The sequence below is a fragment of the Styela clava genome, chromosome 11 (genome assembly GCF_964204865.1).
Source record: "Styela clava chromosome 11, kaStyClav1.hap1.2, whole genome shotgun sequence".
In the NCBI taxonomy this organism is placed as follows: Eukaryota; Metazoa; Chordata; class Ascidiacea; order Stolidobranchia; family Styelidae; genus Styela; species Styela clava.
In genome coordinates this window covers 7,058,077-7,083,834 of record NC_135260.1, presented here as the reverse complement: position 1 = coordinate 7,083,834, position 25,758 = coordinate 7,058,077, and the positions used below count along the sequence as shown (strand labels likewise).

The 25,758-nt window shown below is 35.4% G+C and overlaps 3 protein-coding genes and 1 pseudogene across 3 annotated transcripts; all 4 read left to right on the top strand.

The window, feature by feature from the left end:
• The first annotated feature begins 4,206 nt into the window (after nucleotides 1–4,206).
• LOC120348000 (uncharacterized) lies at nucleotides 4,207–6,132 on the top strand (annotated as a pseudogene).
• A 564-nt stretch (nucleotides 6,133–6,696) lies between these two features.
• LOC120348001 (uncharacterized) lies at nucleotides 6,697–7,413 on the top strand. The gene has a single exon (XM_039418113.2). The coding sequence runs from the start codon at nucleotides 6,697–6,699 to the stop codon at nucleotides 7,411–7,413; it is 717 nt and encodes a 238-aa protein (XP_039274047.2).
• Nucleotides 7,414–11,016: 3,603 nt separating this feature from the next.
• On the top strand, nucleotides 11,017–13,059 carry LOC144429668 (ribosome-recycling factor, mitochondrial-like). Its single transcript, XM_078117840.1, has one exon. It carries the CDS (start codon nucleotides 11,160–11,162, stop codon nucleotides 11,973–11,975), a length of 816 nt encoding a protein of 271 aa, XP_077973966.1. The 5' UTR covers nucleotides 11,017–11,159; the 3' UTR covers nucleotides 11,976–13,059.
• LOC120347316 (vitamin K-dependent gamma-carboxylase-like) lies at nucleotides 12,990–25,754 on the top strand. The gene is made up of 17 exons (XM_078117839.1): nucleotides 12,990–13,165; nucleotides 13,516–13,677; nucleotides 14,164–14,329; nucleotides 15,074–15,152; nucleotides 15,232–15,338; nucleotides 15,830–15,993; nucleotides 16,499–16,661; nucleotides 17,285–17,375; nucleotides 17,767–17,898; nucleotides 18,447–18,604; nucleotides 18,849–19,027; nucleotides 19,258–19,382; nucleotides 19,812–19,947; nucleotides 20,576–20,660; nucleotides 23,421–23,534; nucleotides 23,816–23,923; nucleotides 25,362–25,754. The coding sequence occupies exons 1-17, from the start codon at nucleotides 13,081–13,083 to the stop codon at nucleotides 25,435–25,437; spliced, it is 2,130 nt and encodes a 709-aa protein (XP_077973965.1). The 5' UTR covers nucleotides 12,990–13,080; the 3' UTR covers nucleotides 25,438–25,754.
• Nucleotides 25,755–25,758: the final 4 nt, after the last annotated feature.

The following is a 25,758-nucleotide window of genomic DNA, read 5'->3' as shown; positions in this document are numbered from 1 at the left end:
TCAGCCAAGTTACGATTTACGTTAGAATTTACATAAAACAAAAAAGAAAGTTTATTCACATAACATTAATCGAGTCAATAATCACTGGTTACTGAGTAGGGCTGAGCATATATTCAAATATTCAGCTATTAGAATAGCAATTTACTATTCGAAAATTTGGTAACAGGTGACGCGACGGGTGACTTGCGTGTCGCTTAATCAAACGATGGGATTTCACAACTGACTTGCGGAATCCCGACGAAAACACGAGTCTGCACACTCGTCGATAGATACCTAAGTGGTATCTGGTAGGTGTCAATGGTGGCAACCCAAATTTTCCGAATTGAAAAGCGGCAATACAAAATACTAAATATAAAACGGAGAACACCATAAGTTTTGTTTTATGATGGTCCGCGATCGATTGAAAAAGCTTTTTTAGACATTCCTAATCCCCAAATTCCGGGTACTACCGTGGTATACGTACCAGGGCATTTTCCCTTAGGATTTTTTGCTTTACTGCCTCCACATTGGTACGTACAGTACTGCCGTAGGTGTTGTACGAACAGCTCAGATTTGTTGAATTCACAAAAATACTAATCAAAACAAAATATAATCGGGCACTTCACCACGCATTTTTGTGTCCACAAATTGCCATGATATTTTCTAAGTAGTATTGCTTTTATTTCGTCAGCACAACCGCAGATTGAAATGATCAGAATTAAATTAGTAATAAAGCAAGGCGATGAATATGTATTTTTGATTTACTAATATACTTTAAATAGATTCTAATAAGTACTAAATCAAGTTCTGGAATTTTATAGCAGATAGTGGGATTTTTCTAACGGCGATAACAAATTCGCAAGATCGCAAAAAATATGTATCAAAACTAAATATAATCGGACAATATTTTCTCACATTATTATGTTCGCAGATTGCCGCGACATTTTAAAGAAGTAATCTTGTCGTAAGTCGTTCATCTTGTCGTAAGTCGGCGCAACCGCGAGTTACCATGCTGAACACAATTAAATTAAAATAAAAAGACTTTTAAATTCTCGTCGTTATCATGGATTGAATATTGTGCGACAGAAAAGGCCATTATTGAAATTCGTTAAAATTCTGTTGTGTTTGGTTTTATTGCTTCTTCACACAGAATACGGTTGCATTAAACGCACCTTGAGTCTGCAAACGTTTTCGCTGATGAGAAAATAGTCCGCGACCAAAAAATGTTGGGAAACACTGCATTAGTCAAAAAGGTAAAAAGGTTGTGTTTTTGCTTATTCAGGATTTCGTCAGCTCTTCGCAAGTGAAAACTGAAATTGCAGTATCGATTTATAATTACGATTGATGTTTATCAAACATTACATATGTGTATTATGTTTGTGTGGGCAAGGTGCGTTGATTGATATTTGATGCAGAGGTCACGCTGAATAAATACAATGACAAAGAAATAACTGCGTGATATAGCCTACTCGACTTGTTCAAAGGGCACATAAAATAAACATGGCGTAATAATAGTTTCGTTTTAAAGATGTTAGTGCTTATGGGTAACAGTCCCTAAATGCCGAGTCAGATCAACTCAAGTGATCAAGTAATAAGTCAAGTCGCTGATGACCCGAGTCAAAGTTACAAACTTCAAATATCGCTGGCCGTATGTTGAAAAGTTAACAAGCCAACATTATTTGAGAAATATAACTACCGGTGTATAATTCAAGCATAAACTTGACAACATTTACAATGGTGAAAGCAGTATTGCTGCAACAAGCTTGTAATTTTTAGTTTTTCAGTACCTTACTAAAAATTTTAAAATAAGAACATCAGGCGATATGGTTTTCGCTTCGTACAAATACATTTATAGGATTTATTGGTATAGTTATCATTATCTATAAGTATCTCATAATTGTATTTCTGTCGATATCTTAACTTGCATAGCTTTTAACAGCTATTATGCTAATTCGTTGTCTGATGTAATGATGTAATGTAGGTGAAGAATTCTCCGCCCAGGAACCCAAAATGAAGCAAAAGGACAAGTACGCTTCATTTTATCTTACTTCTCTGACGTCATATTGTCATATTTATTCTGTGCATCAGGTATTTCCATGGGGGAACCCCAGTATCGATACGGGTGGATTTATCGAGTATTATATGACATAGGTGCACAATACACCTTCGACACCAATGTTGTCTGCGAATCGACTTATAATTATGATTGATGTTTATCAAACATTCCATAAGTGTATTATGTTTGTGTGGGCGGGTGCGTTGATTGATATTTGATGCAGAGGTCACGCTGAACATAAATACAGTGACAAGGAATACAATGACAAAGAAATAACTGCGTGATACTCGACTCGACACCTAAAATAGACATGGCGTAACAACTTTTTGTTTTTAATATGTTGGTTCTCATTGTTAGTGTTGGGTAATAGTCCCTAAACGCAGAGTCTTATCTAGTCGAGTAATAAGCAGGCTTGTCCATATTTTTCTGTCCCATCCCATAGCAATTTATGCCTGCCCCATCTCATGGGATTCCCATTAGAATAAAATTTGAATAAAGAGTCCTACTACGTACACGTACGGACTACGTGCACGAAGAGACACGCAAGCAACAAAATATATTGACTTTGTTAACTTTAGATCCATAACTATTATACATGTGCCTATCACAAAGTAGTTAATGTAGAAGATACTGTAATTTGCTCTTTATAACTAACAAGAGAGATATGCTCAAATATATGAACACGAAATCCATAACAAAATGTTTTACAATCATTTCCCCGAAAATCATACGATGCTTCGTGTCTCACATTATCTCCATGGCAAATACGCAAATACAAATGTGTGTTGTTCCATCCCATAGGGATCCCCATTACCATGGACAAGCTTGGTAATAAATCAAGATGCTGATGTCCCGAGTCGAAGCTACAAATTTCAAAGAGCCCAGATCGTATGTTAACAGGCCCAATGTTAAGCCAACAATGTTTGAGAATATAACTACTGTGTTTCCCTGAAGATAAGCCCTTCCCTTTAAATACGACCTAGACGATTGCGCAATTTTTTTTTGACCTAGTCTATAGTATGAAATCTCTTCTCCCCTTGATTAGTCTTAAACGTGTGAGAGAGAAAGGGTTATTTATAAGTAAATGAATATCGGGTTTCATATTTTGTTTTTTTGAAAATATCGTAATTTTCTACTTTGTAATTTAGTTTTTGATAAATGAAAATAAAACATACCACTCCAAAATAAGCCACAGTCTTATTTTTCAGAAGAAAATTGAAATAGGCCTTGTTTTACCTTTGACAAAACGCGGTATAGGATGGTCAAAAGTCATATATTGAACAACATTTACATTGGTGATAGCAATATTGCTGCAACAAGCTTGTAATTTTTTTTTTAGTACCGGAACGTTATTAGGGATCTTACAATAGGAGCATCAGGCGATAGGGTTTTTGTTGCTCACAAATACATTGATAATATTTATTGGTAGATTGTATTTCCAAAGCTTCTGCCAATATTTCAACTTGCGTAGCTTTAAATAGCTACTATGCTAATTAGTGCGCGGTTCGCTTGTATAACTTAGATAAGTTTGACAGCAAAGTAAGTGGGTGAAGAGCTTCAATATGCTTAGATTTCAGTGGCGGTTTGTATTTTCTACTTGGCCTTGTTTGGAGCGAAATTAATAGCCGTGTCCCGATGTCCGTGCGTGCGTGTAACCATAGTATCATTGTAAGATAACTCTGATGTAAGCGAATTATCGCTCCAGAGATCACCAGTAGTTCAGTAATCAGTAGTTTATTTTCTCACCATACTGAAAGCACACTTGATATATATGCTGTACAAATTGCAATGAACATTTAAAAAACATTTCAGGGTGAGCGGGGCCACGAGAAGCCAAATTTGGTTATGGGATAGGATAGGATTTACACATTTATCCCGGGGAGAGGAAAATCGATAAGACGGCTTAACCATATGGCGGACCACGGCCTCTATCGAGCAGTGGCACCCGTAAGAGTCTAACAAGAAAATAATAACAAAAAGTCGACCTGTATATGTTATTTGTAAAAAAAAAAATACGTCAAGGCAAGCCAATTCGGTATGCCCAGTAGACCAAGTTGTTTTGGGGATATTCAATTTGAAATTCAATGGCAATTCACTTGATTTAACCTAAAAAAGAAACCAGTAGTAAAGAAACACAACCCCAAAAAAGAAAAAAAAATGCAAAATTAAGGAACGATCCACGGGCCCATTTCGTGTTCAAAAACAGCTTGTTTGTCATTGGTGTGGACCGTGGATCACGTGAACAACTGAAAATAGGGGAATCACCTATGATCCATGTGCCGATTGCTGGGCATCTGGAAAGTGGGCAATTAAGTCCTGCAATAAAAGGCAGGAACTTGCGGTCTATTAATTAACGTTTGCACCAAGTGCGTTTGTTCTACTCTTGGGCCACGGAATAAAACCTAAATATGTCTGCAAATGCTGTAATTTCGTGCTGTAGGAGATTGATTAGGCCGAAGAGTTTGGGCTATTTACCTAACAAAAGTTTCAGGCCAGCTTTACATATTGTCAGAGCAAAAAATACTTTGTCAAATGATGTTATGTTGTGTACGCGGATGTGGCAACCATATACTGCTGTAAATTTCCATACATCTGTGATATTTAATGAAGATAAAGGTAAACCTAAGAAAACAAAAAAGCAAGAAGTTCTTATTCGTGCAGAAGATGCTGAAGAGTTTATTGATCTTAATTTGGTTCATGATGAAATGTTAGAAGTTATCGAAAAGTTGAAACATGATTTTGTGCACCAGTTTAGGATCGGTGCCAACATGAAAATCTTAGACAACATCAAAGTTTTGCTGCAAGGTGATGAATTTCAACTGAGAGAGGTTGCAACTATCACAAAGAAATCGCCCAAGCAGAGTAATATCCATTCATACTCTACTAGATCAGCTTCGTCAAGTTCATATTATGTCCCAAGATATTCATCAAGCAGGACACAGAAATCCATAAAATACACGGGTGTGAAACTGTGGAATGCCTTACCAAGTACCATTAAATCTTTAGGCTATTACGGTTTCAAATTATATCTAAAAAGTAAATATATTAGTTATTATCTCTCTTCCATCAGCCATTGATTGGAGTATTCAGTATGATTCGCCATCTTCTGTCCATAGCCCAGTAGTCGCATTTGTAGACTGTCGCCATGGCTGCCCAAAAAGCCGGAGGAACTATAGGTGTAAGGAGTCTATTTCTAAAGTACCCGGTACTTTAACTTTACCAACCTTGGTGCAACCTCTACACCAATGCCAAAATTTTATGCCCACTTACTGTGGAGCGTATTGTATATATATATATACATATCAACGTTTTATGATTTATTAGAGCTTACCAACTTCTATTCAATTAATCACTTACAATTTTGTCTTTGGTCTAACCATTTTCCCCTCGCTTGTCGTTTGTCTTTTATGTAACTTATATACATTTATTCAAATATGCCTTTTTTATAAATTTATAGTTGAGTTGTTTTTCTTTTTTTTTCTCTATTATATGATTTTAGTAAAGTTGCGTTTGCTGCGAATTTTTTCAATGATATAGTCAATGTTTGTAGCAAATGTAGTTATTTTTTTACACTGAATCAGTAACAGCGCTTTAGGTGTCGCTGCTTGAAGACCTAATATGGTCCCTCGCGACTCCTGTCGCACAAATATCATTATTATTATATTTATTTATTGTACCAATTTTTTGTGCATTTGATGTTTTTGTGACGACGAATAAATGATTGATTGATTGATATTAGAAGTTGATTTTGTGAATTTTCCCGAATCACTTGCTTCTGCACAATCAGCAATTGAATGCAGTGGTATGAACTCGAATCCAAAAGTCAAGGGTACCAAACTTAAAGTGCCGATTCCTGTGGTCACAGCAGAACACAAAAAAGCGTTAGTCAAAGCTGCGAAATCCAGAATGAATGAATCCAAAGATGAAACAAGAAAAATTCAAAAATTTCATGAAAAAAAACTTTCTAAAGTTGAACATTTGCCAGAGACGAGGGCATTGTAATTAAAAAGCAAATCCACATTTATGTTGATGCTAATTTGAAAGAAGCTGAGAAAATTTTTAAAGCAAAAGAAAAAGATTTGTTACTTCAACAATGATTTTATTGGAATAGAGATATGAATTTTGTTTTCTCAATCATACATTGAAAAATGCAACGATAATCAATAAGACGACTTAATCATATGGTGATGAACCACGGCCTCTCGTCCGATTACCAGTCCATGTCGGGTTTGGGATTTGTTAGCCAATTATTTGTTTTTGGAAGCATGGACTTGATGATAGAGAAAGCCGTAACGTATTCCTATAGCGAGCGTATTCCTAACGCTTAGCACGATGTGCCACATCGCCGAGCCGATGACGTAGCGTTCTCATGTTTGTTTGATATTGTACACAGGGTCGCGTGTCAAACCTCTCCCAGACAACAGTGGTGCCAAAGGTCAATATTGTGCACCTTTGTCATAGAATACTCGATAAATATACCCGTATCGATACTGGGGTTCCACCATAGAAATACCTGGTGCACAGAACAAACATGACAATTGGCATTAGGAAAGTAAGATACAATCAGGCGTACTTATCGTTTTACTACACTTTGTATTACTGGGCAAAGGGTTCTACACCTACATTACAAATTTCTACATTGAAACTAAGGTACAACCAACATGAAAATTTTTGTGCAAATGTTAGATGGTTGGAGGAAAGAAATCGTCGTTAACGAAAATTCTGAGACAGTTGCTCATCTTAAAGATACCGTAGTCCGTGAGCTGAGAAACAAAGAGCTTACTTTTGATCAAATCTACTTATATCTCAAAGAACGGGAAATTAGCGGCGTGTGGGTAAGAGATTGTGGCATACAACCAGGGGATACAGTAAATGTTGTTGCAAAGCAACGGAAATTTATTCGAATAACTGTGAAGCACGAAGATGGCAGAATCACTCTTGACGTTGAGGAAAGCGAGCTGGTCGAATATGTAAAAGAAAGAATTAAAAAAAGAAAAGGGTTTGCCGTTGATAAACAAGTTATTATGTTTAAAGGACAGGAAATCAACGGGAGGTTGAATCATAACGGGGTCGAACAAGGTTCTATTTTGAGTTTGTGTTTTAAGAAGGTGCAAATTTTTGTTGAGGATATGACAGGGAAAAAAGACAGGTTCGACGTCCACCTTGCCGACAAAGTTCTCAAATTCAAAGGTCAAGTCGCTGAGAAAAGGGAACTTGGGGCAAGTCACGTGAGACTGATTTATAGAGGAAAAGAGTTGTGTGAAGGGAAACTACTACAAGACTACGATATCAAGCCAAATTCAACAGTGAACTTAGTAATGCGTATTCGTGGCGGATACATTCAAACGTTATGTCCTTATCCTCGTATTAAAACTTAAATTCTTGAGCAATATATTATTTCATACGATTATTCTTGAAATTAAAACAAATAAACTTGTATAATATCACTAAAAAGCAAAAAGCTAGATGTTTATCACTCTTTCCTGCAACCACCCTTTCATGCATATATACATGTATATATATTTCAATATGAGTGTTCTAGAAATTGTATTCACCAAGCATAAATGCACCAAATGATTTTATTACGAATAACAAATTACATTGACTGATTAAATTTTCTAAAACAATGCAATTTATCCCAGAAAACTTAGTGCACACATGCATTTTATTTATCATATATATATAGTTATAAAACTATTTTGAATATAATTACATTTGATTTTGCTTTTATTATTTCTATATTGAAGCGTGCTAATATTTTCCGTTAATAAATATTCACGAAACAAAACTTTAAAGAAATGTTAATACCAAAATTGTAATCAGGTTTGTCGCACTTGTCTGTCAGAGTTGGAAATCCTTTTAGAAGATAATGAAAATGGAAGCGAATAAAATGTCGGTGTGGGTAATAAAACTAAGAATATAAGACACGAAAAAGTCTGCTTCCGTCGAGTACACATAACAGGTTTTATCAAGAATATATTTATATTATGTAATTCAGAATCGAGAATGCAATACGTTAGTCCAGTGTTCCCCAACCCGAGTCCGCGGTGTCAAATGAGTCCACAACGAGCCAGAAATTCACTGCGAGGCCGCAAACGTTTTTGTGAAACTTAACCATCAGCCAAGTTACGATTTACGTTGGAATTTCCATAAAACAAAAAAGCAAGTTTATTCACGTAACATTAATCGAGTCAATAATTACTGGTTACTGAGTAGGGCTGGGCATATATCGAATATTCAACTATTAGAATAGCAATTTACTATTCGAAAATTTGGTAACAGGTGACGCGACGGGTGACTTGCGTGTCACTTAATCAAACGATGGGATTTCACAACTCACTTGCGGATTTCCGACGAAAACACGAGTCTGCACACGCGTCGAAAGATACCTAAGTGGCGTTTCTCGCGAGTTTCTATTAACGAGGAATATTTTCTTTTCTGGTGGGTGTCAATTGTGGCAACCCAAATTTTCTAAATTGAAAAGCGGCAATACAAAATACTAAAAATAAAACGGAGAACACCATAAGTTTTGTTTTATGATGGTCCGCGATCGATTGGAAAAGCTTTCTTAGACATTCCCAATCGCCAAATTCCGGGTGCTACCGGGTATACGTACCAGGGCATTTTCCCCTAGGATTTTTTGCTTTACTGCCTCCACATTGGTACGTACAGTACTGCCGTAGGTGTTATACGAACAGTTCAGATTTGTCGAATTCACAAAAATACTAACAAAACAAAACATAATCGGGCACTTCACCACGCATTTTTGTGTCCACAAATTGCCATGATATTTTCTAAGTAGTATTGCTTTTGTTTCGTCAACACAACCGCAGATTGAAATGATCAGAATTAAATTAGTAATAAAGCAAGGCGATGAATATGTATTTTTGATTTACCAATATACTTTAAATAGATTTTAATAAGTACTAAATCAAGTTCTGGAAATTTATAGCAGGTAGTGGGATTTTTCTAACGGCGATAACAAATTCGCAAGATCGCAAAAAATATGTATCAAACTAATTATAATCGGGCAATATTTTCTCACATTAATATGTTCGCAGATTGCCGCGGCATTTTAAAGAAGTAATCTTGTCGTAAGTCGTTCATCTTGTCGTAAGTCGACGCAACCGCAAGTTACCATGCCGAACACAATTAAATTGAAAAGACATTTTAAAGTCTGGTCGTTATCATGGATTGAATATTGTGCGACAGAAAAGGCCCTTGTTGAAATTCGTTAAAATTCTGTTGTGTTTGGTTTTATTGCTTTTTCACACAGAATACGGTTGCATTAAACGCACCTTGGGTCTGCAAACGTTTTCACTGATGAGAAAATAGTCCGCGACCAAAAAAGGTTGGGAAACGCTGCATCAGTCAAAAGGGTAAAATGGTTGTGTTTTTGCTTATTCAAAATTTCGTCAGCTTTTCGCAATTGAAAACTGAAATTGCAGTATCGATTTATAATTACGATTGATGTTTATCAAACATTACATATGTGTATTATGTTCGTGTGGGCAAGGTGCGTTGATTGATATTTGATGCAGAGGTCACGCTAAATAAATACAATGACAAAGAAATAACTGCGTGATAGCCTACTCGACTTGTTCAAAGGGCACATAAAATAAACATGGCGTAATAATAGTTTCGTTTTAAAGATGTTAGTGCTTATGGGTAACAGTCCCTAAATGCCGAGTCAGATTAACTCAAGTGAACAAGTAATAAGTCAAGTCGCTGATGACCCTAGTCAAAGTTACACATTTCGAATAGCACTGGCCGTATGTTAACAAGCCCGATGTTAAACCAACAATATTTGAGAAATATAACTACCGTGTTTCCTCGATAAAAGTCCTTCCCTTAAAATACGACCTAGTCGATTGCGCGAATTATTTTGACCCAGTCTATAGTATGAAATCTCTCCTTCACGTTTTAAATGATTAGTCCTAAACGTGTGAGAGAGAAAGGGTTATTTAAAAGTAAATGGATATCGGGTTTCATATTTTGTTTCTTCGAAAATATCGTAATTTTCTACTTTGTAATTTAGTTTTTGATAAATGAAAATAAAAGACACCCCTCCAAAATAAGCCACAGTCTCATTTTTTAGAAGAAAATTGAAATAAGACCTTGTTTTACCTTTGACAAAACATGGTATAGGATGGTCAAAAGTCATAAATTGAACAACATTTACATTGGTGATAGCAATATTGCTGCAACAAGCTTGTAATTTTTTTTTTAGTACCGGAACGTTATTAGGGATCTTACAATAGGAGCATCAGGCGATAGGGTTTTTGTTGCTCACAAATACATTGATAATATTTATTGGTAGATATCAAAATTGTATTTCCAAAGCTTCTGCCAATATTTCAACTTGCGTAGCTTTAAATAGCTACTATGCTAATTAGTGCGCGGTTCGCTTGTATAACTTAGATAAGTTTGACAGCAAAGTAAGTGGGTGAAGAGCTTCAATATGCTTAGATTTCAGTGGCGGTTTGTATTTTCTACTTGGCCTTGTTTGGAGCGAAATTAATAGCCGTGTCCCGATGTCCGTGCGTGCGTGTAACCATAGTATCATTGTAAAATAACTCTGATGTAAGCGGACTATCGCTCCAGAGATCACCAGTAGTTCAGTAATCAGTAGTTTATTTTCTCACCATACTGAAAGCACACTTGATATATATGCTGTACAAATTGCAATGAATATTTAAAATACATTTCAGGGTGAGCGGGGCCACGAGAAGCCAAATTTGGTTATGGGATAGGATAGGAAGCCAATTCGGTATGCCCAGTAGACCAAGTTGTTTTGGGAATATTCAATTTGAAATTCAATGGCAATTCATTTGATTTAACCTAAAAAAGAAACCAGTAGTAAAGAAACACAACCCCAAAAAAGAAAAAAAAATACAAAATTAAGGAACGATCCACGGGCCCATTTCGTGTTCAAAAACAGCTTGGTGTGTACCGTGGATCACGTGAACAAATGAAAATAGGGGAATCACCTATGATCCATGTGCCGATTGCTGGGCATCTGGAAAGTGGGCAATCAAGTCCTGCAATAAAAGGCAGGTCTATTAATTAACGTTTGCACCAAGTGCGTTTGTTCTACTCTTTGGCCACGGGATAAAACCTAAATATGTCTGCAAATGCTGTAATTCCGTGCTGTAGGAGATTGATTGGGCCGAAGAGTTTGGGCTATTTACCTAACAAAAGTTTCAGGCCAGCTTTACATATTGTCAGAGCGAAAAATACTTTGTCAAATGATGTTATATTGTGTACGCGGATGTGGCAACCATATACTGCTGTAAATTTTCATACATCTGTGATATTTAATAAAGATAAGGGTAAACCAAAGAAAACAAAAAAGCAAGAAGTTCTTATTCGTGCAGAAGATGCTGAAGAGTTTATTGATCTTAATTTGGTTCATGATGAAATGTTAGAAGTTATCGAAAAGTTGAAACATGATTTTGTGCACCAGTTTAGGATCGGTGCCAACATGAAAATCTTAGACAACATCAAAGTTTTGCTGCAAGGTGATGAATTTCAACTGAGAGAGGTTGCAACTATCACAAAGAAATCGCCCAAATTATTAGAAGTTGATTTTGTGAATTTTCCCGAAGCACTTGCTTCTGCACAATCAGCAATTGAATGCAGTGGTATGAACTTGAATCCAAAAGTCAAGGGTACCAAACTTGAAGTGCTGATTCCTGTGGTCACAGCAGAACACAGAAAAGCGTTAGTCAAAGCTGCGAAATTTAGAATGAATGAATCCAAAGATGAAACTAGAAAAATACAAAAATTTCATGAAAAAAAACTTTCAAAAGTTGAACATTTGCCAGAGACGATAGGCATTGTAATTAAAAAGCAAATCCACATTTATGTTGATGCTAATCTGAAAGAAGCTGAAACAATTTTCAAAGCGAAAGAAAAAGATTTGCTCATTCAACAGTGATTTTAATGTATCACAGTAATAGAGATATGAATTTTGTTTTCTCAATCATAAATTGAAAAATGTAAAATGAATATAACTTTCATGAAGTTGTAGCAGATTCAACGTGACCATAACTCCTTTGTCTACATCATGGGTCACCAAACTACGGCCGGCAGTCCAGATCCGGCCCGCGATGTCCTTTCATCTGGCCCGCGATAACACGAAAAAATAGCAAAATTTTTTCCAAGGTATGTTTCTCTGAGCATCGATTTCCTTGTTAATTTTGTGACATTGGCCAATCAGCAAGATGCAAAAAGTGATGTAACAATAGACCCTTTCGCATTCTTGATCTATATTCTGCGATATAGAATTTAATATCCAAGACTCCATAAATGTGGAATTTATATTGTTGAATAAATTGAATGGATTTTCCAACTTTTGAGAATTTATCGTATTGCATTGACAAAAATATTTGTCCGGCCCGTTTCAACACAGTTTAAGTCATACCTGGCCCGCGGTCAAAAAAGTTTGGTGACCCCCGGTCTACATCATCAAGCCCTACATGGTCTGGTAATCGGATGAGAGGCCTTGGTACTACGTCATATGGTTAAGCTGTGTCACCAAATTTTCTCTCCCGCGGGAGAAATATGAAAATCTTATCCAAAGTCCTCCTATTCCTAAATTTGTGATTTCAAGTATTCTTTATTTTTTTGGTGCCTTTATATTCATATTTTATTTCTATAGTTATATTTTGCCAATACATTCTCACATGACTAGGAAGCTTCTTCTTTATTCTGGATCATTTCACGTGAAACTTACAAATGTTAGATATACTATGATCATGGATTTTGGTTAATCTTCAAAAATTTATTTATGATAGTATATGTGGCAATTTAAAATTGGGAAATGATTACTGATCCATGGATACACTAATTAGAATTAGTCAATATTATTTGCTCATGAAACATATTTCAGAGTTTTTGTTGAGAGATCATGCTTTCTTAATTAAAATATTGTGACCAACATACTGATGTTGGGTTAGGTATTTTTTTTATATTCCTGTTGGGCAATACATATATCACCAGTAATATGTTTATCTTTATAGTTGATTCTATATTGTAAAATAATGAGAAGATATTTAGATGCATTCATCACAAAATTATATCAACCGTGTGATCCATCTCTTCTTGCTTGCTTCAGAATATGTTTCGGTATGTATAGTAGCATTTTGCTCGGTTTACAATAGAAAAGCATGTTATTGCTGTCAGCCGGTCAGCAGACGTAACCAATATTCCATTATGTCGATGTTTAAAAAATATTTAATTCAAGTTTATGTAATTAAAAGCTTTAGCTAAAATCTCCAACCTATTAGAAAATTTCTGACGAATTGAAGATCAATTAAATTTTTGAATAGAAAACTTACTGTAATTAAGAATGGCTTGCATGAGTGTTTTACAAAATGATAAATGAATATATAACAGTCAAAACTAAATGGTCATACTTTTATGTATGATAAATAAACTATTGGATATAAATTAACTGCTTTTCTTTAATTTGCCAGGATTTTTGATGATGATCGATATTCCGCAAGAAAGGGGGATGTCTCGTGCTGATGCCACTTATGATGAAATTCCTGATAAATATTGTACTTTTCCTTTAATTCATGGGATGAAACCTTTTAGTCAAGATGTTATGATCATTTTATACGCCATTTTATTTTTAAGTATGTATAATGTGTTTCATTATTCATTCCACTTTTAGTATTTGTCTGTAGCTCAATGATATATTATGTTCTTTAATGCACGCCATCCTATTTCAAAGATCTTTTTCTAATTTTAGTTGACGCCTGTTGAGTAGAATAGTATAAACCTATATTCTTGCAGACCTTGTGTCATATCATAGTTACCTGAACTGTTCGCCTGACTGCATAAGTATAGATAAGATAAGATTTGTTTTGACAGTGATTTAGCTGATGATAGCTAAAATGATGTCCCATTATTTCGTTCGAATATATTTCTATTTTTGATGCATTTTCGCATTACCACTCTAAACAAGGTTTTGTACAAGCAGCCCCATGTAAAGAGCTATTAACTTTGTGAGGGTCTAAAAGATAGAGGGTTCGTATCTGACATCCTTAGCCTGTCTCACAAACATGGTTAAGTCCGCCTTTTCAAAACCTGGGCATTTACCATTTATCAATTCTTTCTAGATGCTTTCTTCATCATGATCGGATTTCTATATCGAATCAACATCATATCGTTCACAGTCATATATTGGTATTTTTTTATTCTTGATAAAAGTACGTGGAACAATCATTCTTATTTGTACGGTCTCATTGCACTTCTTCTCTCTGTTTCCAATGCTGAAAACTTCATGTGAGTTTTTATTATTATTGAAGATTCTGAGGTGATTTTAATAGCACATAATTCATATTCTGACTTATAGAAAATAATAATTCTGTGACAGTTGATAGATTGTACTGTCGGAGTAAAGTCAGGGTTGTTGTCCTCTGGGGTCTAGTATAGTATCACAACTACTTCTAGTGGGCATGGCTCAACAATTTTTGGATGTCTCATTCCTAACCCCCATCTGACTACGTCATCCAAAAAGGATGTCACAGTAATGTAATAAGGCTTGCGAGAATATACGCACTGTCGTTTGAAGGCGCAAACGATCACCCGAAGGCGAGCAAACAACGTTGTATACAAAGTCATTCACTCTCTTATTTTCATGTCGCAACAATCTCGATATGAGATAATGCTGGTTTTAGTGAGTTTGTTATCATTGCGCAGACGCCATTTCGAGCGGTCATAGCTACACTTTTACAAGCTCTATGATTGCGATTGCGACATGTAATTTTGTATGACATAGTCAGGTGGGGGTTTGGAATAATGCATGCTAAAATTGTTATGCCACAGCCCACTAGAAGTACCTTTAGTACTAAACTATACCAAACCTGTCTTTTGTATTGTAAGAATTTGATGACTTTTGCTCTTAATTATCGATTTCCCACCCATCGGCTTTCCTCTCCCCCTGGATAAATATGTAAATCCCTGATCGGAGTCTATCATTTACTCACCTGAATCATTGAGTTTATATTCTCGATATTTCAAACTTAGGTCTGTTGATGGATTTCTAGACAGGACCAAATTGAACACAGATGTCCCTCAGTGGAATTATGCACTTCTTCGATTTCAAGTACGTAAGTTTCAGATATTTAGTGTAAATTCTGTTGTTTACAATGAATTTTTGTTCTGACTTTTCATTCCTTTTCCAGGTATTTATTGTTTATTTTTATGCTGGATTGAAGAAGACAGAAAAAGATTGGTTGACTGGATATTCAATGAACAGGTTATCAAGAGAATCTGTTTTTGATCCTTTCAGGTTTGTGTATGATGAATTAACGATCTTTTTAAGAATTAACGATCCTAAAAATAGGATGGTTTAATCATATGGCAAACCACGGCTTCCTGTTCGATTACCAGTCCATGTCGGGTAGGGGATTAGGTAGCTAAATATTTGTTTCAGATGCATGGACTTGATGGTAGATGAAGCCATAACTGACCAGCGGTTACGTGGACCACCCTACGGTGGTGAGGAGTGCAGCAATCCCCTTGCACATAACCATCCCCACAGGATTGGAACCTGTGAACCCATGTGGTAATCAGAGGTGCGGTGGCTTAGCGCCTTCTTAACGCTTAGCACGATACGCCATATCACCAACCATGTTTCAAAATTTCAAATCACCTACCTTCTTGCATGAATATTAAAAGAGTTCAGGTTGATCAAATTTAACTAAACTACTAATTACTATACTATTAGCTACGTTAATTTAATTGTTCACAGTAACATATTTCAACTTTTTTTGTTTTTAGATTTTTCATGACAAATGATCAAATAGATTTCTGGATTGTTCATATTGGTGGATTCTTGTTTGACATCAGTGTTGGTTTTCTTTTATATTTCAACAAAACTCGAGGTATAGGTTTGTTTTTATGTGGATCCTTTCATGGAATGAACTCAAGGATGTTCAGCATTGGTACGGCCTCAATCTTGATATTTTTTTTCTAGGAATTGGATATCACAGTATATTAACGTAGATACTAGCTAATGACTCCATTTTGAATATAATTGAAGTTCTAGCTGTGGTTGGTATAGCAACAACAATTTTGGTTTGGTTGCAAGTGGTATATAATGGCTGTTTATGATTTTATATTGAACAAAAATGTGAACACAGCCAACACGATACATATTAATAATCTGATTTGAATTGGTCTTGCTAGTTTTTGCAGTCACCTCATTATTGATTCTAATACTTGACTGTATAGATGGTATTGCTCACTGCATGGGAGACTAGTGGCTACCTTATTTACCATGAATTTCCCGTTTTGGAATGGTGCAATTTTTGAGTAGGTGTTTCGTACATTCTATGGAACAATTTTCCAGAATTACTGTGTTTGTTCAAGTTCTGCAGAGTTTCAGAATCATTAATAATTATATATTTTTGACTGTATATATTGTCTATAATAATGTTTGAATTTCAGGAATGTTTCCATATGTTATGTTTGTGTCTTCCTTTATCTTTTGTGATGAAAAATTATTCAAAAATATCATTGCCAAGACTGTAGTTTTAAACCACTGTGTGTCAACAAAAGCCTGTGACAAAAATTCTTCCTGTCTATATGATGAATCCATAAGTAGCAAAAGGTTAGTAGATAATAAATATTTATTCCTTTCTTTTGTAAAAAGTTTGCTGAAATATTTCAATCAAATATGAGGTTTGGAATCCATTAATAATTATTTCAAGTTACTTTTTGTCAGTAAGCAATAATAACAGCAATTGTTTTCATGGATAATTACGACAAAGTTTATAGAACTTGACATGATAGTGCAACTAATAATATCCTAAAGGATCTATTTCATTGAAATGAAGATCCCAGGCAGGGGCGAAGCCAGAGGGGGAAGTCGGACCTTAGAAATGTAAAAAAAATGTACCATACACATCAATTTTTCGTAGCTTGGAACTCTTTTTTGAACATCAACCCATGTTTTTGCGGCCTCTGGCAGGACCGCTACCTGTTAAGGTCGGACTTGGCAATTAAAAATATCAGAATCCCCCCTTTGAAAATTCCTAGCTTTGCCCCTTGTTGGCAAAGTCGAACCGGTAAGATTTTGATTTTAAAATAGGTAGCTCTATAAATATCAGTGCCTGCTTCTACAGGGCCTTTTGTGTGAACATGGAATTAACAGTAAACCAGTTTTATAAATTTTCTGGGTGATTGCATATTAGGACTAACACAGGTATATTATTGTATTCTCACTTTATCCAGGTGGAAACCAAATCAAATTGCTGCTGCACTTTTCACTGTATTTTATATTTCATCTCAATCATTTCTTCCTTATTCACATTTTATAACAAAGGTAAGATGATTCTGTGTTTAGTTTGATCAGTATTTGGTACTACAACTTTTCACTATACTGAAAATCCTCATTGTAGTCTTGTAGAAGTCTGACAATTCTACAAACACCAATTATTTCATATTAGATAAAAGTTGATACCCGAGGACAATTATGCTTCACTCTTGACAGTTTAAATATCGGTCTCTGATCAGAAGTTCTCGCTATAACATCCAAAACATTCTATTTCAGTGAATTTTGACACTAGCTTGAGCATGCCATACCAAGTTTTTCTTTTTTAGTTTGATTTGTTAATTTTAGTTTTCTAATATATTACTGTATATATATATATAATGGAATTGTTGTTAATTTTTTCCGTAAGACTACAATTACTACTTGAAAATATTTTTATCAGGGTTACAATGGATGGACACAAGGTCTGTATGGGTACAGTTGGGATATGATGATTCACTCCTTCAAAAATCAACATGCAAAAATCATGTATAAAAATCTTCAATCAGGAGAGATCGGCTATTTGAAAGAAGGGGTATATGTTTTAGGCCTCTCTACATTTCAAATACAATAACCAGAATTGAATTTATTTTACCTATGCAAACTTCGCCGCTCCAGAAGTATGTGTACCAATATGGAGGTAACTAATTTTGTTCGCCTACTTTACATCAAGTTGTGGATAGCAGTAAACGGACTGAAACCTATGGGCAGGGGGTATATTCACTTGGCTAACACAGACTGTCCCCGAATTCGTAATAGAACTAAAATAAGGAAAATCGGAATAAAATTGTGACCTAACACACATACACTATGGAAGTACCCAAACTTTTCCCAATTTATTTAGACTCTTGATTGACGAAAAATATGACTCCGGCTCTCAACTTCAAGCTGATGGAAATTTGACTCATTTGATGTCAAAAATTTTGTCTGTTGACGTATGTCTGGATTTTTTGTCTTTAAACATCATCATTAGAATTCTAAACATACGAACGAAATCCTCAATGATGAACTCTGCCTCCTGGAAGTTTAAAAATATGATTTGACACAAATAAACAAGTATAATTCTATACTCTTATTCCACAGGTTTTTCTATCTGGCAAACGGTCAAGATGGAAAACGCAGCCTGAGATGGCATTTCAGTATGCTGTTTGTATCAGAGAACAACTGAAAAAGTTTGAACTGAATGATACTGCAGTCTATTTTGATGTTTGGAAATCAATGAATGGCAGATTCCAACAAAGGTGATAGAGCAAACTGGAATTTCATGGGATCAAAATGTGACCAAATTATATTTCGAATATTGTATTTCCATTTAAAATATCAGTGTATGCATTTCGCTTTGCAATTACTGTGAAATGACTCTGAATTTAGTGTCTTTTATTAGGTTTGTATTTCACAATATCAATACGGTAACTGATCTCTAAATATGAAGTGTGATTTACATTCCAATAGCAGTTTTTTTAACTTATTTTTTTCTCTTTTCAGGATATTTGATCATAATGTTGATCTTGCTAGTTATGACTGGTCGCCATTTAAACAACCAAATTTTGTGATGCCACTATTGTCAGAGTTGTCGAATAGAAGAGAAAAATTAAGAGAAATAAAAAGAAGTTTACGCAATGTAACCAGTGACTATGATGTCGTTTTCGTTGCAGATTTTTCAGGTATAAACCTTATAAACATGCCATTCTGAAATTTGTACTTTGAAATTTTGTCACACACCATTGTATTTTTCAGACATAAATGCCAAGATGCTGCGTTAGTTGCATATAAACTTTAATTACTGCGAATAAATGAGCTATGATATTGCCATGCATTTCCAAATTATGATAATGCCTTTTTATTAGTCCAGCTTTCAGATAGAGCTTTAACATCTAATTTGCTCACACTTTAGGAATGTATCTTGAAAATTTTGTTCATCAAGACCTTGGAAACACAACCATTTATATAATGAGTGGAGAAGTTATAGTTGAATCAAAAGATATTAACGTGACTCTTAAGTCAGGAGGTAATCTCAAAGTGAGTAGTGGTTTTTAGATTAAAGAATAAATTCTGTGCCGTGGTGGTGATTGAGCTATCAACATAATTGTGTTGGTCTCAGAGATTTTTTGTTCAAAAATACCATCATGTGTATGCTAGCAGCTATACCATAAGAATGTAGATCTTGTCAACTGACGGCTACTTGCGTAATGCTTTGGCATGGAGCAGGTCAAACTGTATGGTCACTTCACTGGAAAAGACATTATTTATGCAATGATTCATGGAACAAACCAGCTATTTTTCATGTAATTCAATATATTTTGAATTCTTTTGAACTGATTAGTTTGTAAGGTCTGTTGGTTGGGATTTACTATTACTAAGCTTTGTGTTGTTATTATTTTAAATTTTTTTTTAGTCTTTTTGGAAACTTAATGTTGGAATATTGCATTGAAAACCCATCATTTTCAGATTACACAAAATGAATTTCATCGAGTCCACACTGTATCAGAGAATATTGCATCTTATTATTATATTTACGTCAACACAACTGCACAATTTATGAAAAAACGACTCAATGAATGTGAAAAATATATCAAGGATTGTGGTACGATTTGGACTTATTTTTATAATTTCTACTAGATACTTTGTGTCAAATAAAACTTTTGTTGAACTCAAAAAACACCAATATTGTGTGGTGATGTGTATACTCTCACAACTATATTGTAGCACAGAAAATATTCACATTCAAATTCATGACCTATTTCAGATGGCAATATTATAGTTGGCGACAGTTGTATTCTTATGTACCGACTGCTGTTCACATGATATTACCACTGACTTGATGTGGTAATTTCCAGGCCCAGAGATCACCATATCACAACTAGCATTTCGTTGTGTGTAATTATGTAGGCTACGAGAGGATTGCTGAACGCCTCACCGCTGCTGGTCGGTTATGGCTTGCTCCGCCATCAAGTGCATGCATCTGAAACAAATAACTGGCCAACTAGTTCCCACCCTGGCCCAACCCATACCCGACATGGACTGGTAACCGGACGATAGCCTATGTTACACCAGTTTATTAAGCTGCCTTATTGACTTTCCGGGATAAAAATGCTATCTTATGCTTATCCTATAGTATTTTACATATTCTTCCTTGCCATGTCAGTCAGTCAAGTATATATTTTCCAACCAGTAAAAAAATCAATCATATACCAATTTCCCTTTTATTCTAGACATGCTAGAAGGACAAGGGACGTGTTCTTCTTTTGACCAGAGCAATGAAGCAAACAAGGAGGACATACAGCATTTTAATCCTGAGTATGATGCTTGTATTTTTACAATTCTATAGGAGACTTGAAATTGGTTATATTTGATAGGGTAGGTTGTTTTGATTTTAGGAACCATTTAGATTACTCTCAATTGACACTGGACAATCACAGTACTAGATAGCACTAAATAAATTTGGGAAATGTGCAAAACAGTGATTTTATGAATGTACTTTAGAAATCATCCCCCTCATGTTCCTATTGATAATTGAAGTATATCAATATGTCATATTCGGAAATAGTATTTTATGATGTATTTCAATCACATCGTGTAAATTTATGGAATTTTTTCACTCGTTGGACTGTTCGTCTGTAAGGGGCTGTGTGTTGGATCGAGGACTGGCGCATCACACTTGCCGCTTATTACACTGCTTCATATACGGTGAGCGTTGTTTGTGTGTTAGAGGATTGCTGGACTACTCGTCATCATCGTATGATTCAGTCAGTTATTTTCGCTTTTCACGAGAAAGTTTACTGACGCGTTTAACGAAGTTTAGCGAATGAACGCCCTGATTTAGTTTACTCGGATGTGCGCAAGATTATTGTAATAAGCTGTGGAATTTTGCGGCAAATGTATCTCTGCTAACAAATAACGAATGCTTACATCGTTATAGATGTCAGCGACTTCGGCGGAAGATGGTGTCTCTTTAACTCCAACAATGTATATTCACAGATATTCCTCTCTCGTCAAATTCGATCCACAGCGGGGGCTTGTTCCCAGAAAAATGACTCCATTCAGATGCTTTGACTCCTGCTGTCGATGTGAATTATGACCCCCTATTATTTCTCTACACATGTGGAATTTTTTTACAAATGATAATTACTCGTGGGAGAAGAAAAAATACAGCTTTGTCATATTGCGAACATGGCATCTCGCCCGGTTACCAGTCCTTGTTCCAATTATTTATTTAGGATGCGAAGGACTTGCTGGTGAGCGGTGCCCTAGAGCAGGGGTGAGCAAGGTTTTTGGAACAGGGGCCAAATATGTTGCCCACCTAGATTGGCGGGCTATATAAGTGTGACATTAAAAGTTACATTTTATGAATAATATTTACAGTGTTACAAAAGAAAAAGTGGAAAACGATAAATCACGTGGCAAAATTAAATTTAATCGCAATCTCAACAAATTCCTTGAGCTATTTTTTAGCTAAAACATCAAAATTTGGTTTTAATTTGGTTTTGGCAACATCAAGCGGGCCAAATTAAATTACCCAACGGGCCGGATTGTGCCCGCGAGCCCATTTCGTTTGTCATATGCTGTTTGCCCATGTCAGCCCTAGAGGATTCGTTTCGCGCAAGGTTTATGAATTAGCCTGCACATGCGATGCAAGTTTTTCACGCTTAGCTGAATGCAAGGAAATGGGTGTTTGAAGGAAATAATTATATATATATTAGGCCCCTGACAGCGTAGGATTAATCAGTTTTTCGTGAACAAGAAAGTCAATTAGAATCAAGAAACAGGAATTGTTACGTCGTCTTTTAAAAAAAATATGTGACGCAACGGGCTTACTGCTAATGTTTCCCTGTCACTCACAAATGACTAGAATTTATTACCTTACATGGATGGTGACGTTCAATTGAATGTAATGACTGAAGTAGGCTTGGTGGCGACGCTAATAGACAAAAGCAGAACGATTTGTTGATATAGAGTATTTTAGTGCCCACCTACATTGAAAAATTCGTAGTAGGCGACAGTCGTAGTCATCGACCTATGCCGTTTCATTATTTCACTGTTGATTTGAGCGACGTAATATTTTTATTAAGATTCGGCATATTTGAAGATGGACGTAAATATATTATTACGCAACCCATATCGGGTATCAATGAGACGATATTCAATCCATTTGAATGATATCCGAGTGGGCCTTCAACAAATGCTTCCTATGCGAATTATGAATGTTTTGATTTAACGCTGACATACTGCGATTACTCCCGTTTTATTTTTTATATGAAAAAATATAATTGAAAACAAACAGTACTTTCCCCGCCATGAAACCTTGCAATCTTGGGGGGAACTTTCGTCTCTAACTGGATTAGTTTACGTCAACTATCCGCTATGTGGCTTGGTAATACATGAATAGATTTGGTAATGTATCGCAGAAGGTTGCTACATGAAAATGATTCAAAATAATCGATATTATGTTTCAATGATTTCAGCAACCTCGCGTTCCACCACAAACTTTATATATATGAGAGTTATGTTTGAATTTCTCGACCTCTATTTAAGTGTGAATTGTCGAGCTTGGTATTACCAGTTTATTCTTGTGTGGGATCGAGTATATATGAAAGTTGATTATATTTTATAATACAATCCATGAGTCCCTTCACAATTAAAATTTTGTTATAAAGTCAGTTCTCAATATATCTCAACCTGTTGTTTTCTAATCAGTAATTGTTCAAGTATTTTTCCTTCATTTAATACATCTGTGAAGGTTAAAACAATATATGGTATCGATAAATTTCCTATTTCTTAGTGAACTAAAAGTCAGAAAATAAACAAAACAGTGAGCATCGACTTGAACTTAAGCAATATAAACTATAAATATCTACTGAGTTTTGATTTTGCTGACTGCTGGGTGAACCCCAAAACAGAACCCAGGCCATTTGAAAGTTACTGTAGAAAAATTATTAGAATTAGAAATGCGAGTGTGAAATAAATTTTCTTCGTTTTCATAGAAAAAATTTATGGATTCTGTTTTTGGGTCACCATGTTGTATGAACTCACGACCAAACCTATACACATATTTTTTAGGATTACAGAATTATACGCGAGAGAGCAGAGATACAAACAATCCTTGCATAACCTAACGTCATGGAACTACTTTAAATGGTTCGTATTCAAGAAAGCCGCTCTTTTTCGTAGAAGGTAAGATTTCTTTTTCACTGAATAAGTATGCATTCATGTGTTGATTATGGTTCATAACCAATAGCTCTCGATTATTTCCAACCAGCGGTTGTGATATTTCCCAATGATTTCAATTCGAACTGTTGCGAGTCTTTTCAAGTAACCGAAATACCACCTATAGCCTTTATCTTAGACTTTTTTCTTTATATAATTCTGCCGAGTAAACTAAGTTCAAAAGGATATTAAGGGCCTAGTTGTACGTATAAGGTATGTAACAATAATGTAACTTTTTTCGTCTGCAGTTTTCTTCTCGCGGTCTATGCGATGAGAAATATAGTAATCGGAAAACCTTTATCAGTCGATCAGCTACAGATGGAATTGGACTACTTGAATGAATGGATGACCCCAAGGTATTGTTAGTGCACACTTAATGCGTATCAAATGTCATAAAACGCCTGTATATTTTTATGCCCTTTGGTACACACCAGGCACCATTATTTTTATCCCGTGACTATCACTAGAGAATTTTCTCAAACCTAAGCGCTGTTACTATAATTAGCGCCACCACGAGGTCACACGCCTTTGATGACGTATCAATGAAAAAATTGCGCCAATGGCAAGACATAATTCACACCCCGATTGCACCGTTGACAAATTTGACTTAAAATTTAGATTTAGATTTTTGCAGAAGATAGGAAATATTTTTTTTTTTTTTGCTAGAAAACTTGTTCAGGGATGAGTGTTTTATTATTCATTATGCAACTTGAAACAATACTTCCCTATACCATCGCATAAGCCCAAGTCGATAAACCCGTGCCCTAGTCAAAATGACATCATTTTGGAATGGTCTTGTGATTATTGGCGAATTCCAAATGACTTTTTCATTTTTAAACTTGCGCTTCTCACGTGAGAATGTAATTGCATGTCTAAAGCATTGTAAAAGAATGTATATGTAGAAAACAAAAAAGCAATACTCAAATACGAAGCTGTGACACGAAGGCTGAATGACCAATCGATACATAATCTGCTGTTTGACTTTCACAAATGCGATTAATATTGTTGTGATGACCCAATAAATCCTGCAGAAGTTTGTGGCTGAATATCGACCTCCATTGGACTCCAGAGAAAGTCGCAAACCTTTTTAGTGTTGTGGGCACTTTACCATAAGGAAATTTGTGGCGCGCGACAAAAGTTTTAACCAACCTTGACTACCCATCGATTTTTAATTACGTAAGAATAAACCGAAACTGCCAGTTCATTTTGAGCGCTGCGTGTGTCATCGTTATACCGTGGCGGATAATAATAATGCTCACTTGAAATTTCTAAGGCTTCCCTAGTTTATAATAGATCATCGAGAAGAAAAATGGCTTGTTCGAAAGAGTATTTTTTCCGCGGAGAGCAGCGTTTTCGGAGTTTTAATATCAAATTAGTTTAGGACGTTATGGGGATAAACTATGGGAAAACAAGAAATTTCCAAACGATCGGCGCGTTTTTCCGCTGCTGCCATAGAAACAATATAAATTCGGACTTTAGGCGGAACGCAATTAATTACTAAGGTAACGCCATAATCTACGTGATGAATTTGATGAGTACGGCGGCCGCCTTCCCATGCGGTTTAAATGAATGTGAATGTTGGTCATTTATGTGTATATACGGTGTCCTAAGTTATGTGCCTTGTAGTAGTTACCTATGTCGTAACATTGGGCATGACATTACTTTCTTTTTGAATTAAACTTAAAGATTTAAAAGAATCATTTGGTGATTACTTTCGTATTTCATGGAACTACCATTCGGTTGGTTTTGTTCATATGTGTTATATTAAATAAATTCTATTCTATTCTTTGTCAGGAGATTCCAGAATTCTATTGTCAATACAAAGGAAGATCCGGTAACGAGTAATGTAGGTGTTAAACCAGAGCTATGAGATACGTATTCAAATTGACACAGATTATATTCATGGGATGAATATATTTGGAGCCTCCGATTGCGAAAGCTTGAGATTTTCAGAAATACAGGCCACTGATTAATTATGCTTCCAGTTAATATTTTGATTAGTTATGCCTAAAATTGAAACTCGATTTTTATAATGACTTCACATCGTGCACTCCAGGTCAGCGTACGTATTTTTGACCAAATATGGGGGTAATTTTTATATACAGTTGGAATGTATGTATTTGAATGTTTGTTTTTCATGTTAATGCTTGATTTTTTTTATAACGCAATAAAACACTAAGCATCGCATTGA

Bases quoted from the DNA above. Each gene is read 5' to 3' on its own strand.
- LOC120348001 (XM_039418113.2), top strand. From the start codon at position 6,697: ATGAAAATTTTTGTGCAAATGTTAGATGGTTGGAGGAAAGAAATCGTC.
- LOC144429668 (XM_078117840.1), top strand. From the start codon at position 11,160: ATGTCTGCAAATGCTGTAATTCCGTGCTGTAGGAGATTGATTGGGCCG.
- LOC120347316 (XM_078117839.1), top strand. From the start codon at position 13,081: ATGAGAAGATATTTAGATGCATTCATCACAAAATTATATCAACCGTGT. The intron at 13,678-14,163 runs GTATGTATAATG...AATTCTTTCTAG, and splicing joins ATACGCCATTTTATTTTTAA to ATGCTTTCTTCATCATGATC. The intron at 19,383-19,811 runs GTGAGTAGTGGT...CATCATTTTCAG, and splicing joins AGTCAGGAGGTAATCTCAAA to ATTACACAAAATGAATTTCA.